This window comes from Piliocolobus tephrosceles, chromosome 5, assembly GCF_002776525.5.
Source record: "Piliocolobus tephrosceles isolate RC106 chromosome 5, ASM277652v3, whole genome shotgun sequence".
NCBI classification, from domain to species: Eukaryota; Metazoa; Chordata; class Mammalia; order Primates; family Cercopithecidae; genus Piliocolobus; species Piliocolobus tephrosceles.
This window is the reverse complement of record NC_045438.1, coordinates 113,746,087-113,771,067: the sequence shown is the minus strand read 5'-3', so window position 1 is coordinate 113,771,067 and position 24,981 is coordinate 113,746,087. Positions and strand designations below refer to the sequence as shown.

General features: G+C 34.1%; 1 protein-coding gene across 2 annotated transcripts in view; it reads left to right on the top strand.

Annotated features, from left to right (window-relative positions):
* HCRTR2 (hypocretin receptor 2) overlaps window positions 1-24,981 on the top strand; it is a 115,403-nt gene that overhangs the window by 69,226 nt on the left and 21,196 nt on the right. For both annotated transcript variants that reach the window (XR_002733830.2, XM_023223002.1), the window contains exons 2-3: window positions 11,108-11,286; window positions 17,583-17,826. Coding sequence is in view for 1 of the 2 variants with exons in the window: in XM_023223002.1 (XP_023078770.1) it covers window positions 11,108-11,286; window positions 17,583-17,826 (423 nt within the window). In the remaining variant the exon portion in view is untranslated. The remainder of the gene's footprint in view (window positions 1-11,107; window positions 11,287-17,582; window positions 17,827-24,981) is intronic.

Sequence of the window (24,981 nt, the reverse complement as noted above, 5' to 3'; positions counted from 1 at the left end):
AGATAATATTTTTGCCTTGCCAATATCTTTTTAAACATTGCTTTTGTCTCAGGCTACTTCTATACACACATGTTGAGAATCCAATCACATGTGTAGTAGAATTTTCACCATGTGTTATTCACACTCTTCTGCATTTTCCTTTTCTCCTCTCTGTTCTTTAGCTTAGATATTTTCTATTAGTTTGTATATTCCTGTTAGATGGTTCTATCTAATCTTTCTGTTAAATTTATTTGTTGTGTTTCCAGTTCACATATTTTTAAGTTCTATAATTTCCTTGGACTATTTTTCTATTTTTTATATTCTTTATAATACATCTAATTTCTTGACCTTATTAATTCAATCATTTAAAAATTTCTGAGATATTTTATGAAAAATTATAGAAATTATCTGATGTTCTAGATAATGTTATCTTCTTTCATAGAGAATTTGCTTTTGCTTTGGCCAGAAGCTAGTGTTGGGACAGAAAACCACTATCCCGTCAGTCACTGGAGGCATTGGAAGCTGGGCTTCATTCTTTAGGAGAGCTTGTCTACTTCGGATTTATCCCTATTAGAGTTCAGAACTTGAAGTTACAGCTGAAAGCCAGAGTTGTTTACGTATTTGATAGGCCTTGACTCCAATTATCATCTTATTTTTTGTTAGACTACTAAATTTCCTGCTCAGCATCTCCTATTATCTGCTTTGTTCTCTGTTTCTCTTCTCCTGTTCTTAGCTAGTGTTTGCAAATTGCCAAAAAGTTTGAGAAGAAAAGAGGTGCTAAATGCCAGAGCATCTCTCCCTTGCATTTTCTCCAGGATATTGGCTTTGATGTCCCTTCTGCCTTAGTAGCTTTCCAATGTCTTAAAGAAATGTGTAACACTTCTGGTTGTTTTAGGTGGGAAGTTTGTTCTGCAGTAAGCTTATCTGCCATTACCAGAAATAGAAACATTTTGTAATAGTAAAACAAATGTATACTTTTGTACTACAATATTTAGTACTTCAGAGATCAATTGTCACTTCCTGGATATTCCCAATCAGGAATATGTGGTTGAAACTACACAGTTTTCTGGAGATGATTTATGTTCTTCCCTTCTTACTATAATTCTGTTACTGGTTGATCTTATCCACTCCACAAGCTTTCATCACTATTTCTATTCTGATGAATCCCAAATATTTACATGGAAAGAAATTATATCCCCTGAAGTATAGAACCATAAATCTAAATATCGACTGGATATTGACACTAAGACAACTCACAGGTGCTTCACAATTACATATACAAAGTTGAATTTCTCATCTTCTCTCTACTCTTCCAAACAAAGCTACCTCATTATCCTTTATCCCCTAGCTCAGTGAGCACCCCCAGCTGTCAAGCAATGTACCTGCTCATCATCCTCAGTTCTCCTTACTCTCTCATCCTCATATCTAATCCCTCACTAAGGCCTGATATTTCAACCTCATTGTTATTTTTGGAATTCACCTTTTTCCATTGTTTGGTTACCAATTTGCTTTCTTGGAATTTTAGAACTGTCAATATTAATCTCCCTGCTTCCAACATAAAGACATATATTTTCCACATATTCCCCCTAAGTCATCTTTGAAAAAGGATGTTGCCATTCTGTTGCTTAAAATCCCTCAGTAATTTTGTAATTTTCCAATTCTCCATAGTCTGCAGGACGGTATCCAAATGTTTTAACTGAATACACACACACACAAACACACTCACACACCCACACACCCACATACATTTCATGATTCATAAGTTGAGTTTAATAGAAAGATAGAACATCTAGAAGACAAAAACAGTTGTAGTCAGAAATTCTGGTATGCAAAGTAAGAGCGAGAGCAAGAACTAGAGGTATAACTTTTGAATTATAATATTGTGTTGGTCTTCTATAGATAAGACATAAAGTTGTGAGAATCAGTAAGAACAACTAATGAAAGATAATGAAAGAACAAAAGACAAGTGGATTAAAGACAGATATGTGGTGAAAGAGAAAAGCATTTCTACAGAAGAGACCCCCAAAATAAATTCATTGCAGGTAGTAAGATGAACAGAAGTCAAATGTCTTGGGGAGGATAGGATTGGTTGCTTGTATATGTTAATTAATGCAAAAAGATCAAAGAGAAGGACTGACTTTATGGCCCTGAAAAGCTCTGAGAACAGGGTCAAAATCCAGGTGCATTTCTAAGACATCACACTGGGAACAGGGACTTGTAATGGCTTATCTACAAAGTGTAAAAAGATGTGTGTAACCAAAAGGTTGTCATTTCCTCTAAAACAAATTTTACTGAAGTGAAACTGTAACTACCAGGTATAGCCATTAATAGAACACTGAAACTATGGAACCTTCTCTCTTCTCCTCAGGCCAGCCCTAAAGGCCTGTGAAGCTCTATTAATAACACTGCTGTTTTGTTCTCTGGCAGTTCTTGGTGCCAGCAGGCTTGGTGCCAATTTGTGGTTGAGCCCCTCCCTGGGAGAAATCATGCCACTCAGAGACAGCTGATAAGTCAAGCCTATTTTCTCACTTTATTCACTGTATTTTACCTGTCTGAAGAATTTGTTTATGGATTTGATTTCTGTAGAAATAATAATCACGGGATTCAGTGGTATAGCATTCCTCTATGCATTTTCTTCCTGCACATTTGTGTGTGTGTGAAGATACTCTTTCTAAATCGCCTTCAAGACAAATTATTAATTGTGATATATTAATTATTCTCCACTGTACCTAACGGTTATCAACACTACAGAGACACCATTGATGGATAAAAGTTCTCACTTTTGAGCATAATGAGCAAGTGCCAGTGAGAAAACATTTATCTAATTAGAGACTTTCATATTTTCTTGAGGAAATAAAAACCAAAACACATTTAAGATATAGTGCTGTTTGTGTATATATGGTAAATTGGTTTTTGGTTTGTTTTTGGTTTTGTTTTTTTGAGACGGAGTCTCACTCTGTCGCCCAGGCTGGAGTGCAGTGGCGCCATCTCGGCTCACTGCAACCCCCGCCTCTTAAGTTCAAGAGATTCTCCCGCCTTAGCCTCCGGAGAAGCTGGGATTACAGGCACACACCACCATGCCCAGCTAATTTTTGTATTTTTGTAGAGATGGGGTTTCGCCATGTTGGCCAGACCAGTCTTGAACTCCTGACCTCAGGTTATCTGCCCGCCTCGTCCTCCCAAAGTGCTGGGATTACAGGCGTGAGCCACAGTGCCTGGCCAGTAAATTGTTTTAAAAGTTTTATTTATATTCATATTAGATAACCTTTTGGGTGGCACATTTCACAACACAGATGCACTTCTTAACAGTCCTCCATTTGTCTGCATTGTAAAACAGGAAGTGGCACGTTTGCGTGTGGTTCTTCTGAGATGGAGATTTGGGGACAACTTTGCCAAGGTGTGTAGATGGAGAAAGGGAGATCGAGACAGACATATTGGCCCAGGAAGAGAAGGGGGTAAAACTAGCAATAGAAAGAGGGCCAATGCCATAGCAGTGGGATGGAGTGAAAACAAGAAAAAGAAAAATGCCTCAGGTTTGGTGGAGGGTTTGTTTTACCTTTTTAAGGTAATACTCATGGTCAGCTTCCCAGCTTCTTTAATCTGGACACTGTAATGATTTTGGATGACTCCATTCCATGACCTGTTTCAAGGTAGGTTGTTTGAAAATCGGAGTTAAATATAGGCTTTCTTTCCTATGTATTCAGTTGCATTTTTTTCTTTTTCATTTAGAAATGTTTTATTTCACGTTCCCTTACTTATATTTAATTGAGAAGGTGTTGGCCATTTTATCCTTCTTTAAACATTATTTTCTATCTAGAAAATCCGACTTCAAACAAATATACTCAGTTCTACATTATAAAAGATATTACAATGAATTTAATGCTTAAAACTCATTCCGGAAGTGACAATGGAAGCAGGTTCAAAGGCTTTCACTGACACTTTGTGGCAAACGGTGGAACTACAGTATATTTTGGCCAAGTTGTTTCCTGATTTTTTTATGTGTATAATATAACAAATAACAATCAAGAAGTTGTTATACTATTTATTTATCTATGTACTTATGTATGTAAATTAAATAAACAACCAAGAATTTGCAAAGTGTTTTATTAAGATAATATTTAAACTGAAATATCACAACTTACTACAAATAATACTTTGTTTCAAAAATAATTTGAATTGCATATAAAACTCACAGTTGCTGTGATTAACATTGCATTAATATATTAGAACTCAGGTTTTTTGAAAAATTGTGTTTTCTTTCAATCTTTTAAAAAGCATCATATTTATAAAATGAGTCATTAAGATTATCCCTGGGCATTTTCATTCTGTATTGAAGGTTTCTGAGGGACAGCACCATTAGTTCAAAGTGTATTTCACATTTTGTAGTCTGTCTTGTCATGGCAACTTTTTTTTTTTTTTTTTGAGATGGAGCCTCACTCTGTCATCCAGGATGGAGTTCAGTGGTGCAATCTCGGCTCACAGCAGCCTCCACCTCCCGGGTTTGAGCGATTATCCTGCCTCAGCCTCCTGAGTAGCCGGGATTACAGGCTCCCGCCACCAAGCCTGGCTAATTTTTGTATTTTTTAGTAGAGACAGGATTTCACCCTGTTGGCAGTCTGGTCTTGAACTCCTGATCTCAGGGGATCCACCCACCTCGGCCTCCCAAAATGCTGGGATTACAGGCGTGACCCACCGTGCCCAGCCAGCAACTAATTTTTTAAATTCTGGTAAAATATACATAATATACAATTCAACAACTTAATCAGTTTTAAGTGTATAGTTCAATGACATTAAGTATATACACCTTATAGTGCAACTATCACCACTATCCACCTCCAGAACATTTAACATTTTTTAAAACTGAAACTCTGTATTCATGAAACAATAATGTCTCCTTCCCCTCTTCTCCTAGCTCTTGGGGAGAAAAAAATTCTACTTTCTATCTGTCTGATTTGATTGCTCTGAATACCTCATATTTGTGGAATCATGTAATCATTGTCCCTTTCTGTTTTTACCTTATTTTAATATAACCAAAATTAAATAAATAAGCAAATTCTTTAAATAAAATTCATATATTTAGTACAGATCCTTTTCAGACACTCAGTGGTCTACCAATTATGTATCATGTCCAATCACATCACAATATCATAAATTTTATAGTCAATTATTAGTTGACATTTCAAGGCCCAAGTATATGTTTAATAAGAGATGCAGTCTTACACATGCAGTTTACATGTTCTTAATCCAGTCTTAGCACCAGTGTATCACTTTAGTTTACATTTGTCTAAGTGCAAGTATTGGTTTTGGAATGTAATGTTGCTCATACACAATCTGTAAGATACTAAAACAAAAGCCAGTTTATTATAAGTGAAATAATGGCAAAGGCCTTTTTAAAAATAACGTATTATTTTCCCATTTGAAAATCAGTTTCGTCTTGAGCCCATAAAATAACAGGAAAACAACTTACAACATAAAGTCTATATCTGAATATTATTTAACACATTTTATAAAGATATCCTTCTTTGCATCATGGCTGCAGAAGTTCTCATGCAGCTTGAGCCACTTTCCATGTCTTACAGAGAATGTACCGGAGCTATATATCATCTGATTCTTTCAGAGAAAGAGCTGGTAAGACAAATGATAGTCTGAAAGATAAAGGAAAAAATATTTGTATCTTCTTGGCACCTCTGCAATTCAAAAATACTATTTCAATAAAGCCCATGTTGGAGGTGGAATTCAAGAATTCATTGAATCTGCATTCTTGCCTTCTGCTATTTTCTTTCACCCTCATATGCTCAATTATTCCTCACTTATTCCTGGTTAATGAGGGCAGGCTTTTAAATACCCACTAACCATACGTTGACTTTAATGTTGGTGCTTAATGGTTATTCACAGAACTGATTTAAAATGTGGTATCAAGTTCAGGTCCTGGGGCTTACCAAAGTTCATTGGAGGACAGTACATGGCGAATTGAGAACCATAGCCTGCTTTAAGTCTAAGAGAGTATTGATAAACAGCTAAGTTCTCTGTAAGCTCTCAGATTTCACTCAAAAGAAATGAAGAAAGTAAATTCTCTGTTTAGCCATTGGGCCCTTTTTCTCCTTTAAAAGAATTTGCTCATAGGAAAATATGCCATACCAATGGCAGCAACATACTCTAAGTTTATGAGCAAATCGATTCCATACATAGTTACTGCAGAGTGTATTATAGGCAGTATTTTTGCTGGGAGAAAAGCAGCAGAAACTTGGCAAAGTAAGGGAAAGAGAAAAGGCAGCTTATAATGATAAAGAGCCTTTGTGCCAGTAGAGCGAGAAGAAAAAATACATAAGGAATTCACAATGATCCACAGTAATTATAGAATGCAATTTATGGCCATGAAGGGTACAACATGTGATTGGGTATCAAAGAAGAAAGAAGTCACGTTAATTTAACCTGATTAAAATATATTTTGTGAAGCAGAAACTTTTTTATTTGGTTGGTTGATCAGTTGATTTTGGATAGTTTTGGGTAGTATTTAATTAGTTAAAAAGCTATTGAAATGGAATATGGGCCATTTCCAGACAGAGGAATGGTATGAGTGATGGCCTGGACATGGAATATGTTTGATACACAGTGAAATATCAGATTCACTCAGCTGCTCTGTGTATTTTATGGGAAACATTATAAAGGATAAAGGTCAAAAATTCAACTGAAACACAGTTACTATTGGCCATCTGAGAATTGTGTACTGTCCAGGAGAAAAGAGAGCTCTCAGTGAAATGGAAGAGTTAATACAACAAGACATTGTGTCTGTCTGTACTCCTATATATTTTATCCATTAAAGACATTAATGGATTTTATCCATTTTATGACATTTATTTTATTATTTTATGACATTTATCCATTAATGACATTAATGGATGAAATATATAGGAGTACAGACAGGCACAATGCAGGAGAAACTATTAGGAGGTCACTGCAATACTCTGGCTAATGGTTACAACAATCTGACATTGGGTATTTGCAATAGGAATAGAAAGAATGTAATAGAGGAAAGAGATATTTTGGAGATTCCAAGCATAATTAATGGGAGAAAATGGAAGGTTATTATATTTCAGAGAAGCATAAAGTCCAGCGATAACTCTAACTTGTATAAATTCAGTGTGCTCTCAGGAGAAGGTGATGTTTACTTTGTTCTTTTAGAGCTTTGCACGGGTGAGTGGGTTACTGAATAAACAGATGTTTGTCTAACACAAATTTAGAGGATGTGCTCTTGTAGATATATGTGTAGTTCTGAATAGTCCATTTAAAGACAGATACTAGGTTTTCTTCCAGGGTTTCTAGAGTTTCACGTCTTACTTTTAAGTCTATAATCCATCTTCAATTGCTATTTGTATATGGTGAGAGATATGGGTCCAGTTTTGTTCTTCTACATGTGGCTAATCCAATTTTCCCAGCACCATTTATTGAATAAGGTGTCCTTTCCCCAGTGTCTATTTTTGTTGACTTTGTTGAAGATAAATTGGCTGTAGGAATGTGACTTTATTTCTGAGTTTTCTTTTATATTCTATTGAGCCATATGTCTATTTTTATACTATTAATAGTATCATGCTGTTTTGGTTACTATAGCCTTATAGTATAATTTGAAGTCAGTTAATATGATACCTCCAGCTTTGTTCATTTTGCTTAAGATTCATTTGATATTTGGGCAGAGCCACAGTCTTTAAATATTTGAATGGACATATTGTGACAACCACACTTAACATATTTTTAAGTGGCACAGTAATATAATCTAACACAAACTCAAAATTCAAATGTATCTAATTGTCCCAATAGCTTTCTTTATAAACATCTTTTTTTTCTTTTTATTTCTTCTTAGGATTGAAAGGTAAATAACCCAGCATCTAAACAAGGGAACCAATGTGTGTGTGTGTGTGTGTGTGTGTGTGTGTGTGTGTGTGTGTGTGTGTGTATAATATATATAATATATATATATATATATATTATATATAGCCTTGGCTTTTAAGAAAGCTTACAAGATCTCAAACTGTCTTAATAGAGTGACAATAACCAAATCAATCATCCTTCTCATTGCTGCTCTGGGTAGAATGCACCTGGAGAAATGACTGCAGTTATGGATAGCTCACTGAGAGCTATTACTAATAATCTGAAGTGTGTTCAGAATAAAATAACCAGGGTGATGGGGAATGAAAAACCCAGAAGTTTCACATGATAGATTCTGATGATCTTTAGGCTAGAGAAGCATAAGCTGGGGAAGTGGGCATAGCTCTGGTTGTTAAATACTTGAATGAGCGCCTTTATGATTTGAATTCTGTTTCTCCAAAAAGATATGATTAAGTCCTAATGATCATTACTCAGAATGTGACCTTATTTGGAAATGGGGTCATTGCAGATGTAATTTGATATGGTAAAGTCATATTGCAGTAGGGTGGGCCTTTAATCCAATATGACTGGGATCCTTATAAGATGATGGCCATGTGAAGATAGAAACACAGTAGAATGTCAGGCACTGACAAAGGCAGAAATTGGAGTTATACTGCTGCAAGCCAAAGAGCACCAAAGATTGCCTACAAACCACCAGAAAATACGAAGAGACAAAGAAGAATTTTACTACAGCTTTCAGAGACAGGACAGCCCTGCTAACACCTTGATTTGAGACTTCTAACTCCAGAACTGTGAGACAGTAAGTTTGTATTGTTTTAAGACACCAGGTTTATGGTACTTTATTACAGCAGCCCTAGAAAACAAATACAATGTACGTAAATAGGTAAGATTTCTTCATTCAGTTCCAAGAAATAATTAGGATGTAGTAAGCAGAAATGAAGGGAAAACAGAACATGAACAAGAACTTGCCGGTAATTAAAGCCACTACAAAATGAACTCAAGGGCTTCAGCAGGTTTTAAATTACCTAGTATTATAAATGTTCAAGCAGGATGAATCAGAGATGGTGCAGAGGTGATTACTCCTGCATCAGATGGAAGGTGAGACTGAATAACCTCCAAGTGAAAAACTATATGATCCTATCTTAAAGCCCTGTCAAATAGATGTTGGTAGCTTCCTTTTCATTTTCTGCTCCAATCAAGAGGATATATGGATGATATAGCATGGCGGATAAGACTTAAATTCAAGATATAGTACTTAGTTTTACTTTTACGTACTCCAGTACTTAATTTTTTTTAGGCAGGCCCCTTAACTTCTCTCTCCTTATTTTCTCATCTGTTAAACATATACATTAATACTATTCACTTCATAATGTTATTATCATGACACTAGTTAATAATTTAAAATGCTTAGAACAAGGCACAGCACATAGTAATGACTAAAGAAGTGTTTTTGAACATATACTTGCTCTACTATTATCTAGATTGCCTAGATATAATACATTAAGTCTTCCCATCAGCACCATTCCTCGTGTCCAAAATACAGGGTTAAAAGATTAGAAATAATTGCATGTTTTCTAAAAGTCCTGTGCATTTTTCTAGATATAATATTGTACTATTTGGACAACTTGTTGACCAAGTACCAGAAATATAATATTTTTTGTCAATTTTCTCATAACAAACTGTGATAATGTGTTTGTCAACTGCTAGGATGGGTTTGTGTGTGTGTGTGTGTGTGTGTGTGTGTGTGAATATGTGTGTGTGTGTGTGTGTTTCAAGTGTTTATAGACAATAAATCACTCAATGGCATCATTTTCAAATAATAATGACTACAGCTACCCTGATTAAGGTTCACCTGAGTTTTGGATATTACCACGAAAGAGTTAGAGGATGATGTGAAGTTTTCAAAATTAAATCCTCCAAAATCCAGGTATTTTGTTAAATTGACATCTGTTGATAGCTGACAGCCAATTTCAGCTTCAGGAACTAGTAAGAACATTTTCCAGCTTACAAAACTATTAATAAGAGTTACATAATTGTCCAAAGAAATCCTCATTCAGTGATTTAAATGTAACAAAATGAGGTTTTATTTATGCACTACGTAAAGATACTAATCCCTGCATTATTGGGGTGCATGGGTGACAGCTCTGACAAGTTTGTGATGCCCCAGACAAATTCAGTAACTTTCAATGAAGCAAACCCATGAATAGATGTGATGGCAGGGTGTACACCTGTATAACTCCAGAGCTAGTGATTATGTTACTTTTATATATGTCAGACCAAGGGAGGACAGAGAATGGAGGAACTGGATGTTCTTTCAGTAAAGAGAAACTGAATGAGACAGGACAGCGTTTGAACTGGGGATATACTACAAGGCAATGAGGGAGGCTGGCTATGAAAGTATTGAAAACTATGTTTGATTACAGGGTGATGTTTAGAGGCCCTAAGGTAATAGCAAGGAGACAAAATTGAGTGTCTGGAACTTATATGTACTTTATTACAGTACTCTCATTTTCACCAAAGAAGGCAACCCATGTGGTGAAAAGACCACAAGTATTGGGGCTAAAGTCAAGTTATAGCTGTAGTTTTATATTTTGTGAGCCCATATGTCCTCAGACAAGTTTTGTGAATTAATTTCCTGTGTCTCCACTTCCTCTTTTATAAAATGTGGGTAATATCATTGTCCCTTAAGATTGTTGTCAGCATTAAAAACATAAGTGTATGAACCATCTAGCTCAGTATTTGGCAATGGTGGGAGCTGAATAATTTTTGGCTCTCACCTTAAAAATAACTATTTGTTAAAAGTTCCAAATGCAGGATTTAGGAGCAGATATGGGTCAAGGTCATGGATGAGGTAAACACTACAGTGCAATAAAAATTGCTAGTTCCTAATTTATCTTAACTCAGCAACCATTTCTTGAGACTCTACTACATATTGAGTACTGAGGGAATAGAAAGATGAATCCAAGACCATTTTAAAACTTCTGAAACTTGCAATTCAAAATCAAGTGAAAATAAACACAGCCTTATGATTTATTGAAAAGTATCATGCAAGGCAAATGAACTGATTTTAAGCATGTACTTAGCATTCACACAGATTGACAGATTCAGTGAAAACACAACATGGCCTTCAAGTATTTTTCCTTTTAAGTACATATTTGTGGACTTTATAGAAATATTGACATAGTTTCCTCACCAATGCCTATTTTCTTTGTTGAGTGACCATTCCTTTCTCTTTTCAAATTAGTTTGTGTGGCAGTGTGGAAGAACCACCACATGAGGACCGTAACCAACTACTTCATAGTCAATCTTTCTCTGGCTGATGTGCTTGTGACCATTACCTGCCTTCCAGCCACACTGCTCGTGGATATCACTGAGACCTGGTTTTTCGGACAGTCCCTTTGCAAAGTGATTCCTTATCTACAGGTAATTGTTTTTTTATGTTTTTTTGAAGCTACTAAAAAAATGTTCAGTCATAGCCATGACCCTTATGGTAAATTAACTAGTGAATTGAAAAATATATTTGCCTAAGGCATTGGCAAACTGAAGGAAAATAATACTTGAGAATTTATGGGGAAATGAGTTAAGTTCTGGGTAAAAATAAAGCGACAATCTGCCAAGCATCATTAGATGCTGCACAAAAATTTTTGCACAACTTTTTTGATTCCCTGTTTGATTCCAAAAGTTTGATTTTGCACAAACTTTTTTGATTCCTAATTTTCCCATTGTTAAATAAGAAACTTGAACCAATTAATGATTTAACCAATTAATGATCTCCCCAAACCAATTATTGATCTTTCTCTTGAACCAATTAATTATCTTCCAGTCCAAATCATTGAGGATATTTGTTTTTACCAGTGATTTTATTTTATACTGAAGAATTAAGACCTACTTGGTCAAATCAGTGCCATAAACGGGTTTTAGTGTAGATTCTAATTCAAACTGCCAGATTTGGAATCTCCATTCTACCATTCACCAATCATATGCTATCAAGCCAAATAGTTGCAATTCACTTATCTAAAAGAATAATTTTAATGAGATCTACCTCATATGGTTGCTGTGAGCATTTACTTAGATAATTAATATAAATAACTTGGCTCAGTGATTACCCTCTGGAAGATGATGATTTTATAAAAACAGTATGTTCTCAATAAACATCAATTATCAGCATCAGAATCATCATTAGTAGGTGTTTTTCTTTCCTAAAGAGTGAAAACAGCTTCTTTTTCTATTTAATTGCCATTTCAGTAATTAAGAACGAATACTTTCAGAGATTAGTGTTCTGATTGTTATTATAGATCTAAAATTCTTGAAACAAAAGATTCATAAGATGATGTTCACATTCATACATCCATCCTAACGGATGGATTTCCCTTACGAATTGGACAGCAAGTGAAATGGTGACCACTCTCTACTTGTCTTCCCATAGTCTTCTGGCATCCTCAGTTGTTACTCCATGCAGTCTCCCCGGTGGTGATTATAATATTTTAAGGAAACAGAAAATAGTCTCCCAGTAACAAAAAATTATTGGGCGGGGTGGGGGGGCATAAGTAGCCTATTACTAGACATTATGCTGATTAGGCTTTTGGAATGAAATGTTGCAAAGAGATATTTAGTTCAATAGTTCCTCAGTTACCTCTAATAAAAAGAAGTGAAAAAATTTTAAGGTTAAACTTTTTTTTATAGAATAGTAAGTGGAAAATACTATAGAAGTTATAAGCTCCATGCATATATTATGTTTAATTATAAAGCTAGTTTGGGTCAGCCTGCTGAAAATCATGAATGGATTACAAAATGAACAGTAGAACATTGTTTTGAGGAAATAGTATATGGGACAACAGAGAAAAATATCCTCATAGAAGAAAAGTTAGTAAGAAAAGAATGGCTCTGGTAGTGTTTGCATAGAGGCACTAGGAAAATAATACATTTCAGATAATTCTAATATTTCATTATCTCTGTGGTACTTCCAGAAAGCCTTTTACCTCTCTTGGTTTCAATAACTACCCAGGAGACTATTTTGAGGATTCTCTTAAGTTTTGGTATGGCTGCAGTTGCCAAGAGTCTTCAACTGACTGAGAACATTTCGTGTTCTCTCTGAACCAGAAGATTCCCTGGTGATAAGTGAAGTGATAAGGGCAGGTACAATCATGTGCTAATGCAGAGCGATAGCTTTCTGCAGAGCAGGCATCTCAGAGTTTCCTGTGAGTATTTGCACTAGAGGACAGAATGGAAGCAGTGTAACCAGCTAGAGCTGCAGGGCATGGGTGTCTCTTGCAATCACTGACAGTCCCCTTTCACACAGCAGAACTACTTAACAAGTCTTACAGTCCAAGGAACACCCTCATCTCTGGAAGAGTTCTGTCTGCCTCTCCACGCACAGTGTCTGATCTAATCAGTTCCTTAGCTGATCCTCTTCTCCATAGAGCAAGGAAAAAAAACTACTGGGTAATTACCTGATGTAAAAGACTAGATCCATTTGTTACACCATCCAATATTACTTCTTGATTGAAAGGTGTAAATGCACCAAGAGATTGTGCATGGGTAAAACTAGTATCTCAAAATTCTTGATATTTATTGCCTCATTTTTCATAGAATTTTCCCAAATGCAATGAACAGTGCCAATGGACAATCAACATATAATTTAAATTTGAGCAGTTTTTCTCCCTAGTTGTGACATTCTGAAATGAATGACTTATATCCCTGATATGATATTTATGTCTTACTGAATATTTTATAACACATTACATCATGCCCAGCCACATTTTAAAGTTATTTGGTTGCATTTTAGATTATTTGGGCATTTACTAATTTGCTATAATTTATATGTTCTTTTTCTTCTAAATACAATACAGCCTTTAGATTTATGAGTGATATGCTGTAACGCATTGGCAAATGCACAAAAATCTTAAAAGTCTCACAAATGTTATAAAGCTTGGCCAAATAATTAAAATGACTCTTTTGTATCTTTAATAATTGTATAACTCCAAGACAATTAATATGTATTTGGTTATTTGCTGAATAATTATCATGTATTTCACTTCTCTTCCAACAATGACAATAGCATTGGTTACTTTTTCAGAGTGATTTTTTTTTTTTAACTGCAGAAGAATCTCTACACGGAAAATAAAAAAAAAAAGCAAAAAAAGCCAAGTGAGATGTGGGAGGTGGGCAATGGGTAGTCAAACAAGCTCCCTCTCTTTCAGTCATACTTTGCAACCTTTCTACCTATTAGTGTTTATCATCCAAATCTGTGATTTGGCAAAATTTTCATTTCTCCTTATAGTGAATATTTAAGATCACCTTGACATATCTATTTGCTAGTATGAAACAGTAGACTTCTCTACTAAAGGAAATCTCCAAATATTACCTGGTGTGAAGGGTGTCCATAGTATAAGTCAAAGGCCAAGTACCTGAAGGCAGAAGAAAATTCCCATTATCTCTCCACTTCATTCTCAACATTCATAATCCACACTAGATTCATTTCTCAAATGACTTACTATTAGACTGGCTTGAGCTAATATCAGAATCCAAATGAAAAAGATACCCAGAAGTACACTCTTAGAAGTTAAAAGCAATAACAAAACTTTCACTTATAATTACTCATGATAAAATGCAATTTTATATCACCTCCAAGAAAATTTTATACACTGCATGTAATTGTATATTAATGTGTCAAATGCACAAGCAAATATAGTAGTTCAAACAATGAATATTAACTCACTGATTGTAAATGGTTCATTCAGTGGATTGGTTCATTCTACTGTTAGATAAATCACACTAGCATATTCCCCACTTTTCTGTGTGATGAAGGGCAGTGCTCCCTGGGTCACTGTTGGTGCTGGATGTCAGTCTTTCAAGTGAACTGATATGAATTGATCATTATGACCTAATGGCATTAGAAACACTAGAAATGACATTCATATTTGAACCATGCTACATCTATCCCATTTATCCATGTTGATTAGATTAATGGATTATAAATTACTAAGCCTTGATGAACACTTTGTACTTCTAGTTGCTAGAGAGGATCAATATATCTCTAGCCCAGAAGCTATGAAAAGGCTACTGTGCAAATCTATACAACCATAGTTCTATTCCCAGCTTAGCAATGGTATTGAGGGGCCCGAGGTGCTTAACTTATTTGCAGAGAAGGAATGGAGGTTGTAGAGAATAAGGTGAGATTGGTTTGCGAAAGCAAGTTGAAGGTACTCTAAGGTAGCACTAAGAAATTTCCAGGAGTCACTTATCAACTTAAGCCCATTCTCACAGAGTCCAGCCCTTTAAAATTACACTCAAAATGATATTAGTCTCCAATAATTTAGCAAAGGTTAGGCTTTCACTTGTAATTTTATGAATATTCTTCTCTGAAAAGCTATCTTTTCCAATTACAATATAGAATTTCAAGCTCAAGAGTGAAAGATAAAACTAATAGTATAATCATTATCATAATTTTTGTTATAATCATAAGTAATAGCAAACACACAGCACTTATATGCCAGCCCTGGAGTAGACATTTTCCTCTCAACTAACTGTCCATACAATTCCATGGTTAGGTACTATTAATCATCCACATTTTACAGATGAGAAAACCGAGGAACGGAGAGGTTAAATAACCTCCCTAAGATCACTCCATAAGTCAGATGGGATTCATGCCCAGAAAACCTGGTTGCAGACTTGATTCCAACTATACTCTTCTGCTTCTCCCATAGAGAAACAAAAGAATCATAGTTGGTAAGAATCTTATCCTGTTGATTTCCTTCATTTAGCACACACACACACGTAACACACAACACACAACACACACATTAGGCCCAAAGCTGTAAAGTGAGTGAGTCAATAGTGTGCAGCTAGCTGATCAGAGAGAGAGAACAGATAGATCATCCTGACAGCCCAGAGACTTCCTGCACTGTTGCACTGGCTCTTAGATCTCCTTCACTCGTTTGTGTCTATAATCAACATATCAACAAGAAAGGTCCTCATGTAAAAGATAGAGATATCTACCCTTTCCACATATTGTGAGATCAATATAACCAGGACAGAAAAATAGAGGGAGATGACTGAACTACATCTACTGTCTTCAATTAAGGCTCACCATTATTAATAGATTAATAAATATTTGTTTTAAAGATATGCAAGTATACATTTGTTGCAATACTATTCACAATAACAAAAATGTGGAATCAACCTAAATGTCCTTCAATGATAGACTAGATAAAGATAATGTGGTACATATACACCATGGAATACTATGCAGCCATAAAAAAGAATGAGATCATGTCCTTTGCAGCAACATGAATGGTGCTGGAGGCTGTTATCCTTAGCAAACAAATGCAGGAACAGAAAATCAAATACCACATATTCTCATTTATAAGTGGGAGCTAAATGATGAGAACACATGGACACATAAAGGGGAACAACATGCACTGGGGCCTTTCAGAGGGTACAGGGTGGAAGGAGAGAGAGGATCAGGAAAAATAAGCAATGGATACTTGGCTTAATACCTGGGTGATGAAATAATCTGTACAACAAAACCCCATGACAGACATTTACCTATGCAACAAACCTGTACATGTACCCCTGAAATTAAAATAGAAGTTAAAAAGAAAACATTTATTAAATGCATAATGGACATCAAATGTTGTATCAGATATTGGTGACACAGGTGTGAAAAAAACAGAAGCAGTCCCTCCTACCATAGAGCTTTGTTCCAATAGAGAAAACAGATGATAAATAAGCAAATTAAGTGAATAATTTACTACCTTATACATGCTAAAAAAAAAAAACAATCTGTAAAAAACTGTAAAAGAAATCAAAAGTCTTTTTAAAGGGAGAGGGGATTCTGAGACTGATATCAGAATCAATATTTCTTCCAGTATAAGAGAGCACATCGAACATAATTACATCAACTAATCATGTGGATCTAGACATTTTTAACATTTTTTTTTTTTTTTTTTTTTTTTGGTGCTGCTGTTATTTCCTTAATGTGCCAAGTTAAAGAATGGATTTGTGGTGTTGTTAATGATATAAAAATTTTGATTGGGTGAACTTTTCTAGTTTTTGGAGTCACATTGCCTAGGCTAGCAATAAGCAAACTGTCATAAGGAGATTCGCATACAGAATTCTCTTTTAACATGACTCATAACTTTCCTTGGGTGCTACATGTTGAAAATGCACTGATGTACAAATAGCTCTTATTATTTGAAAATATGAAATAAGCTACCTATAATTAAAAATGTTAATTAAATATAATTTCAATCAAATGTCTATATGATAATTTAGAAGAAAGACATATTATTGTTTATAAGTGAGGTTTTTCCAGTTTAGACTAAACATATGTGTTTTATTTTATTTTTTCTATATGACGGTATGATTTCTTCCAGTCAATGGAAAAGTTACAGGACAAAATAATTACAGTAATTATTTAAAGAATTTCATATTCTAAATTAAGACATTTGGAATAAAAAAAAGATTGCCAAGTTTTCATCATACATTTTCATGTTTAACAATAAACATGCATTTAAAAATATATTTCTAATATTTCATTTTTCTTTTTGATATAATTTCTTTTTAAATAGAAAGGACTTGCATGCATTTTTTTTTTTTTTTGGCAACTTTGAATTTGCTTTTATATCGTGACTACCTTTCTCATATAGTAAATATGTTAACAGTAACTCTTTTAACAGCTGGTGCTTCTCTATTACTATGATTTTTCTTTTCTCTAGACCGTGTCAGTGTCTGTGTCTGTCCTCACACTGAGCTGTATCGCCTTGGATCGGTGGTATGCAATCTGTCACCCTTTGATGTTTAAGAGCACAGCAAAGCGGGCCCGTAACAGCATTGTCATCATCTGGATTGTCTCCTGCATTATAATGATTCCTCAGGCCATCGTCATGGAGTGCAGCTCCATGTTCCCAGGCTTAGCCAATAAAACCACCCTCTTTACAGTGTGTGATGAGCGCTGGGGTGGTAAGTACCTTATGGCCCATGAACTGACATTTATATTACAGCAGCAAATTGAAAATTGGATTAGCATAGCCATTGTAAAGCTGGGCTTAAATATTTTATTGACATTTGTGAATACAGTTTTGCAAGAGCATGAAAACCAACTTGAATTTCAAAACAATTTCACAGAATAACTCTACCTATCTGAATCCTTTGGAAATGTTATCTACTATTTTCTCATTTTCATATCTTTCAGATAGGAAATGAAAAGAGACTGTTCTGCAATTAAGATTTGGTTATTTTAGTTTTTATTAAACTCTTTAAACAAAAAGCAATATGGAATACAAATCCAATTATATATTCTGGAATGATCCATGATTTAAAAGATGGTTCAACACTGTGTTGTCTAGTGTCAGTGTCCCTAATGGGCTTCAAATACAACTGAATTTTTTCATTTTAAGACCATGTCCTGGGTCACATGGTCCTGGGAACATGACCAGAGTCAGCATGTGGTTCTCTAAGTCAAATAATACAAATTTGTTTTCTCTATTCATAATAGATTCAATTGGTGAGTTTTGTTACTAGCATAATTATTATCCAGTTTAAGAATTATATTAATTATGAATCAATCTGGTTTCCCGTCTGACATGTATGATGTGAAATTTAAACAATCTGGTTTGAAGGCTTTATGTTTCTTTGGTTCAAAATTCTTAGAGTCAGTCTGAGGTTTTTGTGTAACAGTGAGAACACTGCTATCAACACCTGGTGCTAGCACAAATCCGGGCACAGGAAAGAATGACAAAATAAAATAACTGCACTTCAGCATAGCATGCACTGATTCCAATATATCACATGAAATCTGAAAAAAAAACACCACCACAATCTGACCTCTTCTAGATAGGTATACTAAAATGGCTCATATTTAGGGAATTCATACATTAAAATTATTTTTTATTAGAAAGATTTATCAAAACAAGCAGTGCACACCAGGGATTGATTATGGATAATATTCTTAAATACTGTAATCTTTGAAGTTCTGTTATTTCCTACCTTGGTGTTTGTATTAGAACACTGCAAGGAAAAAAAGTCAATCACTGATATATTAGGCATATACTACAGGATATATCTACAGCAAGATAATATTTAAGAGAGGTTGAGATTATTTCATATATTGTTGTAAGACCTATAATAACTAAAATTTTACAATTTGCTTTATCTATTACACCAAATATCAAATATCTCTCTTTTATTGGGATTTACTTTTCCTTTTTAACATTGAAATTTTTTTTGCTGTATTTTTCTCTGGATCATTTTTAGTTTTTTCCAATTTTCCCAATTAATAGTGCAGATAAAAACAAAATAAATGGAAATTTTCAAAATGGTAGCAATACTCATTGTCTTATGTTCCATTTATGTAATGCTCAAACAACACTTTGAGAACTTAGTACATGTCAGGCATTGTGTCCACATAGAGAGAATCAGACTCTGCTTAAGGGAGCACACTCTGTAATAAGGCTCAAAGGCCAATAAACAAATTTTCATAGGATAATCAGTATTTTAATATATTTATACACAAAGTGCTGGGAACACAAATGAGAGAACACACTCAGTTCTGGCCATTTGAACAAAAGTTTACGGAGGAGCTGCTAACATTCCAGCAAAACATTAAAGATAAGCAACAATTATCAAGACTGAGAAGAGGGAAAATGATGTCCAGAAAGCAAGAAAATCCACATCATGGATACTACATTACAAAGAAGAGAGAAAGTGAGTCAGAAATTGTAGTTTCTGGAACATCAGGGCAGGTAGTCTAAATAATTGAGCTTCGAAAGAAGATGGGTTGGGGATTGACTGTGACATGTCTCTTATATAATTCTTTTACACTGATTTGTATTTAGAAAGCCTAAAAAGGTCTTTCTCAGAATCCTGTACTAAACTCAAGACTAAATTTAGCCCTAGAAAGGTTATATTATTTTTTTCAAGATTATGAAGCAAATAGGTACATTTAAACCTAAAGCTTCCAACTTGTAAGTTGAGATTCCTTACGTTTTATAGATATTGCAATTAGATAAAATATAAAAATATTTTCCAATATGTGTCAGCAGTATTTTCTCTAATATCCTAGCAATTAGTTTCACTTATATGTTTATGGGTTGCTTTTATAAGCTTTTCTTTTTTTTTAGTGTTTCCCTGAATAATCAAGTAATAGTAACCTCCATTAACAAAAAGATTGCAATGCCATGGAATCCTGTTCAGTTATTATGATTAAGCAAACAGATGTATGATGTTTAAATTACCTCTGAGTGGTAAATATAAATACATAAAACTCATTTCTACTCTGATATTTTATTACATAACTCTAGTATGGACATTTTCATAAAAAAAAAGAAAATAATTGGTGAATACGTAAAAATCTAAACTTAGCCTACAGAAGTCAGTTAAGAAAACTATTTGAAGGCAATTTTATAATAGCCTATAATTCAATGCTTATAAACACTAAAGTTAAGTATTATTGCATTGAAGTGATTATCTACAAAATCCAACTTAATAAAAGCTCTACAGTCATTTAAATATTAAATGAAATTGCTAATAACTTCACGTTTTTAAGAAACACAAAATAATTCAAAGCAGATTTTTGTCTTTTTTATTAGACATTTATTATGATGATTTTTACATAGCATGTAAAAAATTGTTCATGTAAACTATTTATAAGTCCATGTTCAACTTATAATGTTAAACCTTTGCATATGTGTGATTGTCACAACTTAAAAAACTATAAGAAAGTATATTTTACAGTGTCGGCTCTCTGAATTCAAACATTTTTAAAAGCCAACTGTCATTTAGCCTGCTTTCAAAAACTATTGTAAAATACCTTCTATTTGAGACTAATTCATAATCTGTTTCTTATCTTTATTCTAAGTTAAATCAACAATGTAGTTATAAAAATAGAGAGTGATATCATAATTATCCTACAACCAATATTGCAGTGGAAAAAAATTCAGAAAAGCAATTTGGTCAGTTGATACATATCTATCAAATAACTTTTGGAAAAGTTTTGTAAATGCTGTTTTACTCATGGTGCAAAATAACTGAGAACTCTGTCTAACTAAAAAATTTATCAGAAATATGTAATTATGTATGGATAAATGATTTCTAAAACTAATTATATTCATTATTGCCCATTACTTCTTCCTGAAAAGAACCATAAGCCATGATTTCTGGCAGACATACACAACACTCAAGAACATATAAAGAATGTTAATACTTATTTTAATAATCTTTAAAATATATATTTGTATGTGTTCACTGTTTGCTTCAGTCTCATCATTTTATACTTTAAAAATTTTTTAATTAACCCACAATTCTTGATTGCTTAGTTTTGTAAATGCATAGTTCTACAGGAAAGATCCTACAGAAAGAAACTGTTTGCCAGGTGCGGTGGCTCACACCTGTAATCCCAGCACTTTGGGAGGCCGAGACGGGTGGATCATGAGGTCAGGAGTTCGAAACCAGTCTGGCCAACATGGTGAAATCTTGTCTCTACTGAAAATATAAAAATTAGCCCAGTGTGGTGGCAGGTGCCTGTAGTTCCAGGTACTCAGGAGGCTGAGGCAGAATAGCTTGAAACCGAAAGGAGGAGGTTGCAGTGAGTCGAGATCATGACACTGCACTCCAGCCTGGGTGACAGAGCAAGACCCTGTCTCCAAAAAGAAAGAAAATAACTCTTTTTATACACTCAATCAAAGTTATAATTTCTTCACTATTCATTCATTCAGAGTTTAATTATCATGTACTGTTGGTCAATTGTTCTGAACACTGGAGATTAGTAATATCTCTCTTTTTGAATATTAGTGAGAAATTGTTCTTTGGTAGGCTAAAAAACTGGAACCCTTTTTACAGTCAAAGTAATTATGGCATCTGGCCTGTTATGAGGTTTGAAAGCATATAAATATGTGTATATGTCTATTAATGGGAAGATTTACTAAACCTATTTGTTAGGGAGAAGATATTAAAACATATTAAACATTCAGGTAAATTAAATGCACCCCTAAACTTTGAAAAGACAGTCAAGTTGAATATTGGGAAATTATATTTAATTTACTTGTTCACTGAATTCCTGATACATGTACCATGAAAGAGGAATGTTTGTAGTTTCTAGATAATTAAGATAACATGCTGGCTGAATAATGAACCTTAACTCATCTGACAGAAATTAAGTTTTGCCTGTCAAATATATGATATGACTGTTTAATCTCTGATTTCAAAGACTAAAGATCCACATTTGTTCCTTATTAGTTAGTTTCATATATATATATATATATATATAACATTTATTTAGATTGTGCTTATTCATCAATTGAGTAAAAACAGTAATTTTTAGTGATTATCAATATTTAAAATACTTTTTAAAATTAAAGTAATGTGTATGTGGAACAAAGTTTGTGTAGCTATATTCTAGGTTATATACAAATGTCTTAAATACATTGAAGACATTGCTTATGAAGTGCATAAATACTTTATTTTCATCACACATAATTTAAAATTTCAATGGCATATCTGATTTTTTAATCAGCTTAGACTCTAAGTGTGAAATGAGAAATTTAAGACTATCATGTTTCCCCAATTATCTATTATAATCTCCTTATTAAAACAATCTATCCTACCCTGGAAGTATAATTTTGCTTGATCTTTTTTCCATATCAGTGTTCATTATCATAATGTGCATTTAGCAGTCAATTACATGTTTTTTTCTAATTATTCATAAATATACCGACCACATAGGGAGCTTTTGCTACCATCTATTCAAAACGCCAAACTGTTATCACAGTGATGCTATCCATAGCTGCAGTGGAAAAAAGTTACCTGTCAAATCTGCTTTCCTCTATCCACTCAATTTGTCTTACACAGACATGAGGGCTTCACAGGTACGTAAGCTTCAAAGTTATATAGATTTTTTAATGTGGAAAGCTCATGTGACACTTCTTCAAAACAAATAAAAGTTCAAAGCCTCTTAGGTGCCTGGGAAGTGCCGAGGTCACTTTCAGATTCCTTTGAAATTGGCCCAACAAATGCTGTGTAGGCTGTGGCACTTCAAAGTGAAAGACTGTTTGTTATTCCTCCAGTCAGAAATACTTAAATGTTATCACTTTTTATGTAACTGGCCTGTTTTACAGATCAACTTTAAAGGAAGTTAGAAACTGATGAGGTAGGTGAGTGCTACCTGGGCCAGAGAGAAGCTACAAATGACACCTCAAATTGGTCTCTTAGACCTGCCAACACACGCATTCTGCTGACCCCCCTGAAGACTGCAGCAGATAAAGACATCTAAACTGAAAGAGAAGATGGGTTTAGGCTGAATATAGAGAACATTAGACTCAAACTCAACTGCATCTGAAAGACAGGCTATAGAAATAAGATTGTGGAGGATATTAAACTCATAAATATGTTAAAATATATTCAGCAAGAATCAAATCATGATTGCTCAATAAATATTATCTATTGTTATCACAATCATCATGCTTATTATTATTGATTAATCCTGAATATAAACTGCCCTTATCACAAATTTAATCACGTAACCAAGCTTTCATGCTTCTACATCCCTTTTAAGAAGTAATGAAAAGAATAAAATGCATAGAGGTAATAGCATTATTCCTCAATAATAATATGGGATAAATCTCCTTGCCAATAGAAAAGTCAAAATAAAGTATGTAACTTTAGAAGAAAAACAAAACACCTCTGTTGTGTTAGCATTCAATTAGAATTATAATGAGTTATTACATTTAATATCTATCTATGGAATCTATGCAGGATATATTGTTTCCTCTTTTACACTGCAGTAAAACTAGATAGACCATTATGATATATTCGAATACTAGCTAGTATAAAAAATATCTTCTAAAATCTACAGGGAACTCAAACAAATCGGGAAGAAAAGAAGCAAACAGTCCTATCAAAAGTTGGCTAAGAACATGAATAGACAATTCTCAAAAGAAGATACACAAATGACCAACAAACATATGAAAAAAATGTTCAATAGCACTAATAATTAGGGAAATGCAAATCAAAACCACAATGCAATACCACTTTACTTTTTTTTTTTTTTTTTTTTTTTTTTTGACAGAGCCTCTCACTGTCACTCAGGCTGGAGTGCAGTGGTACTATCTTGGCTCTCTACAACCTCCTGCAGGAGGTTCTCCTGCCTTGGTCTCCCAAAGTGCTGGGATTACAGGCATGAGCCACTGCGCCTGGCCAATACCACCTTACTCTTACAAGAATGGCCATAATCAAATAATCAAAAAGCCAAAAAATAATAGACATTGGCATGAATGTGGTGAAGAGGGAACACTTTCACACTGCTGGTGGGAATGTAAGCTAGTATAAACAACTATGGAAAACAGTGTGGCGATTCCTTAAAGAACTAAAGGTAGATCTACCATTTGATCCAGCAATCTCCCTATTGGGTAGCTACCCAGAGGAAAATAAGTTATTATACTAAAAAGATACTTGCACACACATGTTTACAGTAGCACAATTCGCAAATGGAAAAATATAGAATGCCCATCAATCAATGAGTGAATAAAGAAAATATAGTATGTATATACCATGGAATACTACTCAGCCATAAAAAGGAATGAAAAATGGCATTCCCAGCAATCTGGATGGATTTGGAAACCATTATTCTAACTGAAGTAATTCAGGAATGGAAAACCAAACAACGTATATTCTCACTCATAAGTGGGAGGATGCAAAGGCATAAGAATGATAAAATGGACTTCAGGGACTCAGGGGAAAGTGTAGGAGAGGGGGTGAAGGATAAAAGACTACAGACTGGGTAAAGTGTACACTGCATGGGTGATGGATGCACCAAAATCTCAGAAATCACCACTGAAGATTCATGTAACCAAATATCACCTGTTTCCCCAAAACCTATTGAAGTAAAACCAAACACCACCTGTTCCCTTAAAATCTATCAAAATAAAAACAAACACTACCTGTCCTCCAAAACCTACTGGAATAAAAAATTTTAAAAAATAAATACATGAATAAATTCAGATTCCCTATATATAATATATAATTATATATATTATATATAAAATAGGGAACATATAATATATAATACTTAGGGAACATATATATATATATATATATATATATATATATATATATATATATATA